Here is an 8,716-nt window from a genome sequence, read left to right as displayed (position 1 = left end):
CAACCTCTCTGGCGAATCTGGATAGCAAGATCCGGCATCGGCGACCTCTCCGACGGATCTGGATAGCAAGATCCGGCGTCGTGACCTCTCCGGTTGATCTAAATAGCAAAATCGACGACCTAGGATGAAGGAGGCGACCGACTAACGCAGGTAAAAAAGAAACATGGACTAATCGGGGTAAATATTTTTCTTCAAATTGTCATACAATGTTATTTTCCCTAGATAATTTGAGATGGAGGGAGTAGTTTTTAAGTCCATTATGTTAATTTGGACCAAAGGTGCTCCAATTTAGTAAACTTAAGGACTAGAAATGCTCAACGTTATATGTAAAGGATCAAAATAGACTTACTCCATACATAAGGGTCAATGTTGACTAAAAACTCTTTACACTTTTGTTCACAGGTTAACATCTCTCTTCCTCTTTTCTCTCATACTTAGCGCCCCCCTTATAGAAGAGAAGAAGTTGTTGATAAACTTCTAGCTCTCTTTCTGGTACTATTCTTTTTCCTTTTTTTTCCCCTTAGGTGAGGGGTTTATGGGTATTGAGTTATTTCTCTAGTTACCTGTTTAGCTGTTTGTAATTCCATAATAACAAGAAAATGCATTTAAATTTGGTATGAAGGGGTTGAACCACGTACATATCTTCTCTAGTACATGTTAATATTAGTTAAGCTTCAATTTTTCAGTCATATATATATGTGTGTGTGTGTGTTTGGTTATATACAGATACATAAAATGACTTCTTTGAAGGGAAAACGTTTGTTATATGATTATTGGTTTAGGTAGAGATGTCTATGGAGGCTATTGCTGATTCTTGTGATATAAGGGGTTGTTTGGTTGCTGGATAGGAAGTGAATTATTCAAATCAGCATGACTAGGAATACCGTGTTTGGTAGTATTTTAGTTGCTACGTATAAAATTCAGCACACTAAGTACGGATTTTAGTTACCAGTTTACAATCCCGCCGCATAACTAAAACATGTACCATAAGTTATGAGTTATGTATTATTTTGTGCAAGATAGAAGATGGAATAACTAATAAGATGAATTAGTAATACATGAATAACTAAACCCTGCATAAACTACCCTCTATCTCCACGAGGTAAGGGTAAGCTTTGCGTACACTCTACCCTCCCCAGACCCTAGTTGTGTGAATACATTGGGTATGTTGTTCTTGTTGTTGAATAACTAAACCCTTCATAATTAAATCCTGCATAACTAATACTTGCATAGCCCTAACCAGCAACCAAACAACCCCTAAGTTCTTGCTCTAGAGCGAAAAGGTAAACTCCTATTTTTTTTTTTTTTTTGAAACCGGTAATGTTACTTTTGTGAATTTTCCTGGTAACATTGAGGGAAGGTTAAGAGCAGAATGCAAGATTTGTGGTGAAATTATAGCAGGCTGTAAGGCCGGAACTTCAAATTTGAAGTTTCATATTCTTGAAACTTATACTCCGGATAACACAAATGAGCATCAGTCTGAACCAATTTATTAAGCTATATACCGTCAGAAACTGCCCATAGCCATACTTAAGCATAATTATCCTTTTAGTTTTCAAGGGGTCGAGTCGAGTTTCTCTCAGCTGAGGAGTAGTCTCCGTTCCCTTATTTTCTTTTGGTGTACACAGAAAGTTCCTTCTTGTATGGACGATTGGGTGGAGTTTGTAGAGAATCATTTTGTGTCCTAGATTCTTTACCTTTTGGTATACATGACTGTTATGGCCATGTTTATCAATGAAAATACTTTTACTTGATCAAACAAAAATATTGTCCTTTTAGTTTTGTTGAACATAAAGGAAATAGGGACATCCATTTGTATTTACATCATAATGTAAAGATCATAGAGAGAAATGCAGCTAAGTCAGATGTCTTGAAGATGTATGCAAGAGAAAAAAGAAAAAAAAAAGTCTGAAATCTGAGCTTAAGTATGAATGCTCGAGACAACCTTGATGTATCTTGCCGTGAGGTTTAAGTTGTTATATTGGGATTTAGACCCTTGTTGAAATAATAGTTGCAAAGGGTATAGAGTATGTTTTGAAGTCTCCCAGTATGTTACTTAATTAGCATGGGAAAAAGTTGGACTTGTATTGAGGCAAATAGATATGTTTAGAAGTTTGCCAGTATAAATTAGCTGATTTTGTGTTTGAATTAGTACTTGGTAAATGCAGAAAATTAAACAAATAAAATACTGAAGCTAAAATCGCTTTACAAAATATGGGTCGACACATGTAACCATCACTCAACCCATTTTCAACCCGTATTAAATATGGGCAGGTTGGGTTTGAACCTAGTTTTACTCAACCCATAACCTGCCCAAAACCAACCCAACCCGCCCATTTGCCAACACTTTGTATTCTACTTCTCGCTTTAGTAAGTATCAACTTCCTGAAAGTCTAACTGACTAACTACAAAAGCCTTTAGTGAATCACATAGTGACGGAAAATTTAAGTACTATAGATTATAGAAAAGGGTTTTGTTGAATTTTCTTTGTGGTACAAGTTATGGATGTAAATTAGGAAGCTTTTACACAATCTGGAAAGTGCTATTGTTATTTGTGAAGGATGCTGACACTTTTGTTGCATTGCAGCTAAAATGGCTGGTCCCAAACTCGGTAAAAAAGCAGGTTCAAAATTAGGGAAACCCCCCACCAAGAAGAAGCAAAAGAAGGAACCTTTGCCACCTAAGCCAGTGGAAAAGGAGGATCTTTTTAGTGACGGTGAAGGAACGGATGGGGATTTTGAAGGAGAAGATGGAGATATTGGTGATGAAGAACAACAGGAAATGAACTCAGATTCTGATATGTCTTCTGACGTGGATGACCCCTTTGCTGCTGATATATTAGCAAGCGGTGATGCTGGTACGGTCTTTAGTGCATTGGCATTATAATTTTAGCCATCCGCCAAGATTTATGATTCACTAGCCATTCTTCTTTGTTTTGTCATTGATGTTGCAGATGATGGTTCAGATGTTAATTCAGATTCGGATGTAGATTCTGATTCAGATGCAGATGATACTGATCTTGTAAGGAAGTCAAAAATTCTTGACGAGGAAAGGAAAAGAGAAGAGGAGGACGCTGAAGCAGAATTGCAGCTCAATATTAAAGATGAAGCTGATGAGTTCAGATTGCCAACAACTGAGGTTGCCTAATGTTCAAGTTCTTGATTAGAGGTTTGACTTGTCTGATACTCATGCAGGAAAATATTTATGAATGCTAAATATGTCATTGTAACTTTAGGAGCTCGAAGAAGAAACACATAGACCCCCGGATCTAACTAATCTCCAAAGGAGGATAAAAGAGAGTGAGTTTCTTTTCCTTCATCTTCCCTTTCTGAATCATCTTTCTCTGCAGAAGTAATTTTCTCATTCAAATACAATAAAATAAATGCAGTTGTTCGAGTGCTTTCTAATTTCAAGTCATTGAGGCAAGAAGGTGTGACACGTAAGGATTTTGTTGATCAACTTAAAAGCGACTTGGGTGCATATTATGGATACAATGATTTTCTGATTGAATCGTTAGTGGAGGTAATTTCTAACTCAGTAGTCTAGACTCTGCACTCTTTCCGTTTTCAAGTTGAAACTTCATTTCAATGTGGATGATATGTGACCTTACTGCAGATGTTTCCCCCTGTTGAGCTGATTGAACTTATTGAAGCATTTGAAAAGCCCCGGCCGATTTCTCTGCGGACAAACACTTTAAAGGTCATACTTTTCTCTACCTCTTTTCTGTCCTTACCTTTTGTCGCTTCGATGGTCGACTCATATTGTATTGCTTTGACGGGATTTCAGACTCGCAGACGGGATTTAGCTGGTGTTCTTCTTAACAGAGGGGTCAATTTGGATCCATTAAGCAAATGGTCAAAGGTACAAGGATTAACTGTGATTCTCTCTTTTTTCTTTGGTTTAGCGTATTATTTAGGTATCAAATTTGGATTTGTTATTTATCATATGTGTACTTAATTATTTCCGCATATGCATTTATGATTTTGTAGGTTGGGTTAGTTGTATATGATTCTCAAGTTCCAGTTGGTGCCACTCCTGAGTATATGGCTGGTCATTACATGGTATCCTACACTTCAAAAGATGGCTTTATCTTAGTATGCAACTGTAATGCTTATTTCTAACAAATAACTTGCTTACAGCTCCAAAGTGCGAGTTCTTTTCTGCCCGTAATGGCCCTTGCCCCTCAGGAGAATGAACGTGTTGTTGATATGGCGTAAGTAAATAAGTTTGTCTAACAAATGCTTACTTTATTTGTCTATCATTGAAATTTTCACTATCCAATTAGTTTTTAATTGAGTTCTTTTTTGATTTATTACCTTTTCATCATCTTTTATGTATTGGAGAATTAACAAGTTTGATTGCTGAAGCAGTTGTCTGGTGCATATTTAGATAGTCTAAGAAAAAGCTAATTGAAAAAATAAAGCGTCTTCTCTTCCTCTTTCACTTGTAATTTTTCCTTTCTTTAAATCAGCAGCTTTGTCCGTGTTAGGTTCAAGTTAACCATTTTTAATATCTTTTCTTTTGAGAGGGCAGCTGAAACAATTTCTGCAAACCTAAGTTACTCGGACTCTTCGAAAGTGTTGCCGCACCCATGTCGGATCCTCCAAAAATACACTATTTTTGAAGGATCCGACACGCACCCGACGACATTTTAGGCGAGTCCGAGTAACTTACAGCAAACTTTTTAATTGTCAGTAGAATTTTCTTGGTAACTTCTGTTCTTCTAAAGTGGGCAATTTTTAAATGGTGCAGTGCTGCTCCTGGAGGCAAAACAACTTATGTTGCTGCACTGATGAAAAATAGTGGTATGTATTCGTTTGCAGTTAATCGTGTTGTATTTTTGTGAAGAAATCCTTTTCTCCATAATGCATTCGTAGTTTCTGGATACGATGGGTGAATGAATTTTAAATAGATTTTTCTGCCCTGGTGTCGATATTCATTATCTCCATTTTTCCGTTTCTTGTCCTGCTAATTTCTAATGCAGGGAACCAAAATATACTGGGTGCTTTCGTTCTGTTATCTAAGTGCTCATGTACATCGTTCTTACTAAAAGTAGTTTACGTTAACTTGTGCTGCCAATCTGTTTGCTTGCTCTAATGACATCTCCTCAGGTTTTTGTTGGTTTCTCAATAATAGAGATTGTATTGAATGAACATCTTCTCCTGATGCGTCTTACATACTTCTGTTGTTTGTCATATGCTCTTGTGACATAATAATGTTTGCGATGATATTTTTCTAACTTCTCTCTTCTCCCTTGTTCTGCTTTTAAAGTTATTTGCGAGTAACAATGTCTTCCATATTATTGGTTAGTAGCATTTGTCATTTCAATCGTCTGAATGGCACTGACCTATTTCACCTTGGAAAATTAGGTATTATTTATGCAAATGAGATGAAGGAGTCAAGACTTAAATCACTCACTGCTAATTTACATCGCATGGGGGTAACAAACACCATTGTCTGTAACTATGATGGAAGAGAGGTTAGAATCAGACTAGTTTGCAATCTTCCCTTTAGAACTTGCTGCATTTTTATTTTTACATATATATTTCACACGGGACATGTTGTTCTAACTTCTTCCCCATTTTGAGCATCGTTCTTGTTGGCTGAAGTAGCTCTGTACTATTTTCATTGAGCTACAGGCAGTGATCTGACCGATTTTGTTTCCCTTGTGTCTCTGTTTCTTGGTTTACCTAGTGATAATATATGGACAAGTCCTCTGATCTAATACCTTGTCTGGGAATCATTTCAGCTGCCTAAAGTTTTGGGTCAGAACACTGCTGATAGGATTTTGCTGGATGCTCCCTGCAGTGGCACTGGGGTATGTCGTAGTTCTTGATGTATATGTTTGCCTACAATCCTATTTAATCAGATGAATTCCGTTTGTTCTGCAGGTGATCTCGAAGGACGAGTCTGTTAAAACTTCCAAAACTGCTGCTGATATACAAAACTGTGCACATCTGCAGAAGGTATAAATGAGTTCGATGTGTATATTTGGTGATTGTGTCATCCATAGACCTATCATGAAAGTTTCAATGAACTGGTTGTATGCTTGGGAGCCGTCTCACAAGAGAACTCGTATAAAGCATATTCTCAGCATCCGACTTAACGGGCTGTTAGAAAACACCGGTTTCTGAAAGTCTGTAATTTTGGAGAGATTAAGTTGCAAGGAGAATTGAACATTATCTTCTTTGTCTAATGATTGATTTCACTGGTCTTGTTTGTTGTATAGAGGGGACAGATTTTGCAATTCTAGTTGCCTTGTTGCTTTTATTTTTGGGTGTGTCATTATATGTACCCTCCCAAAGCAGGAGGGTGTTGGTGATGGTATTTGGAAGGTTAATCTCCCTCCCTCCTGCAATAATGTTAATTTTGTTCCATATGTTTATGGTTATCTTGTATTCCCCGTTTCACATATTGTTGTTGCCTACTTGCCTTTGAGAAACCTGTCTCATTCGTTTGCAGGAACTGATACTTGCAGCAATTGACATGGTCGATGCCAACTCAAAATCAGGTGGATACTTAGTGTATTCTACCTGCTCCATTATGGTTGATGAGGTATCTTTCTAAACCTATATTTCTTAACGAATCTCCCAAAAAGAAATGCTACCTTTCTAAGTGTTTGTATGCATGCGAATTTCTACTTATTTGTTTAACTTGGGTATTGCAGAATGAAGCAGTTATAGACTATGCACTCAAGAAAAGAGATGTTAAACTTGTGCCATGTGGACTTGATTTTGGGAGGCCTGGGTATAGCTTGTGCTATTATGTGCATTTACTTGAAAGGTTATTTAAGTCTACAACTAATTCAAGCTGCTTTGAATCCAGATTCATTCGCTTTAGGCAGCACCGTTTCCATACATCTTTGGACAAGACAAGGCGATTCTATCCTCATGTGCACAACATGGATGGATTCTTTGTGGCAAAGGTATGCCGTATCATTTGGTGATAATTTGTGCTGTAATAGCTGCAAAGAAAATGCATTATTTAAGAGCTTGAAATAGAGAAAACTATGAACCAACGAGAAGGATGAGAAATCCTTCAGAATAAGAAGTATCGAGTTGAGAGAGCTCTAATGCAGGATTCAAAGTCCTACACTTAGCGGTCATTGATGTCTATTTAAGTGAAGTACAAGGAGAACGGGCCACATTCGTTATTCTGCCTTAGCCATATTCAATTTTCCTGTGGAAGTCTTCTTTTCTCACAATGATTTTTCCCTTTTTTGTTTTTCTTGTTTTATATACATTTGCCCATAAGCCATAAAATCTCTGAACTCTACACACACTAGGTTCCGTGTGCATCTCTTCAGTTCTCAGACTGCTGCACTTGTGTAGTTATCTAGTTTATTCATGTCAAACAAACATTTCATTTTAAAGCTTGTGGAAATTGAAATAATTATGAATTTTCTTACTTATAAAAGATGGAAAGAAATGATTATGGTTTCCGGGACTGAAAAATAAATTGGGATCAACACGTGGCTGTAGGAACAAACATTTCTATCAGTTGAAAAAGATGAGAACATTTTACCCCATATGTCCTTTTTTTTATCAGTTGAAAAAGATGAGCAATTCCAAGTCTGCTGCAAAATCGTCGGCTCAGTCTGAAGAAATACAAGAAGCTGATACCGTTGAGAGCAGTGACCAGCAGAATGCTGAAGGGGATGACGAGCATTCAGAGCAAAAAGCCATTGTAAAAGAAAATGGGAAATTGAATGAAAAAGTAGAGGCTAATAAAAAGAGGAAGAGAGATACTCAAATGCATTCAGATAAAAAAGGTTTTGGACAAAAAGGGCGTGTAACTAAAAATGGAAGGGCAGAAAACCAATCAGTGGCAACAAAAAGGAGGGAAAAGAAGAAACCCCCTCCTAGAGAGGAAATTGCAAAAGCTAGGTAAAGTTTTTTAGTTCCACGATCACGAGTTGATAAACCCTGATGTGCTAATGGAACAGAGTTAAATTCAGAACATGTAACCTATTCTTGTCTTCAACTTTTTTACAGGGAAGAGAAGAGAAATGCTCTTAGGGAAGAAAAGCGAAAAGCCATGATGAAGAAAAAAGCTGGAAACAAATGAGTTATCTGTAATATGGATATTTTGTCAGGGGCGACTTGAGTGAACACAAATGACAAAATTAACGATGTTCTCTGGTGACGTTGTTAAGCTTAACTTGGGTAGATTAGCAGCTGCCAGCTAGTGGTCATATATTTGTTGTTGGTTGATGACTTTGAGATAAAGAGGGTTGGAGATCATGTAAGGTTTGCTTTAGAAAAATTATAGTTAGGATTCATGGTTGCACCAATCCAAAATTTTGTATCTGTATTTGATGTTATTTTAGTCTTTTTCGGAGTGATCAATGAAAATTATAAAGAGAAGTATTTGATGTTGTACTTTAGTTTTTCCATGTGTACTTAAGACGTGCATTTGAAGTGTGGATTTTCAGGGGATTTTTTTTCTTCGCCCAGGAACAAAATTTGTTTTTCGAATTTCAACAATCCAATACAAGAGAGTCCGGAGCCAAAATGGCTTATTTTTACTGTCATTAGACAAAAATAGTAGGTTTTTTTTTTTAGATCAAAATGGGTATTTCGTTGGATAACCAACGAAATACCCACACAACGTACTGTTCCGTGCCGATGAATTTCTTGCATTTCGCTACATGTGTAGCGAAATGCAAGAATTTTTTTTTTAATTTTCCTTTGCATTTCGTGAATCAATTCACGAA

The 8,716-nt window shown here is 36.9% G+C and overlaps 1 protein-coding gene across 1 annotated transcript; it reads left to right on the top strand.

The window, feature by feature from the left end:
* Positions 1-379: 379 nt before the first annotated feature.
* Positions 380-8,381, top strand: LOC132617039 (26S rRNA (cytosine-C(5))-methyltransferase NOP2B-like). The gene is made up of 18 exons (XM_060331904.1): positions 380-492; positions 2,588-2,857; positions 2,954-3,138; positions 3,236-3,299; positions 3,389-3,522; positions 3,616-3,699; positions 3,787-3,861; positions 3,990-4,061; positions 4,140-4,213; positions 4,753-4,805; positions 5,370-5,479; positions 5,750-5,818; positions 5,892-5,966; positions 6,463-6,555; positions 6,668-6,747; positions 6,826-6,925; positions 7,549-7,886; positions 7,995-8,381. The coding sequence occupies exons 2-18, from the start codon at positions 2,593-2,595 to the stop codon at positions 8,065-8,067; spliced, it is 1,944 nt and encodes a 647-aa protein (XP_060187887.1). The 5' UTR covers positions 380-492; positions 2,588-2,592; the 3' UTR covers positions 8,068-8,381.
* Positions 8,382-8,716: the final 335 nt, after the last annotated feature.

The sequence above is a fragment of the Lycium barbarum genome, chromosome 11, assembly GCF_019175385.1.
Source record: "Lycium barbarum isolate Lr01 chromosome 11, ASM1917538v2, whole genome shotgun sequence".
NCBI classification, from domain to species: domain Eukaryota; kingdom Viridiplantae; phylum Streptophyta; class Magnoliopsida; order Solanales; family Solanaceae; genus Lycium; species Lycium barbarum.
The sequence above is the reverse complement of the archived record's forward strand: the minus strand, read 5'-3'. Positions and strand labels throughout refer to the sequence as shown.

Excerpts from the sequence above, each read along its gene's own strand:
- LOC132617039 (XM_060331904.1), top strand. The coding sequence starts at position 2,593 with ATGGCTGGTCCCAAACTCGGTAAAAAAGCAGGTTCAAAATTAGGGAAA. Across the intron at positions 2,858-2,953 it reads ATTAGCAAGCGGTGATGCTG|ATGATGGTTCAGATGTTAAT; the intron begins GTACGGTCTTTA and ends TTGATGTTGCAG. Across the intron at positions 4,806-5,369 it reads TGCACTGATGAAAAATAGTG|GTATTATTTATGCAAATGAG; the intron begins GTATGTATTCGT and ends TTGGAAAATTAG.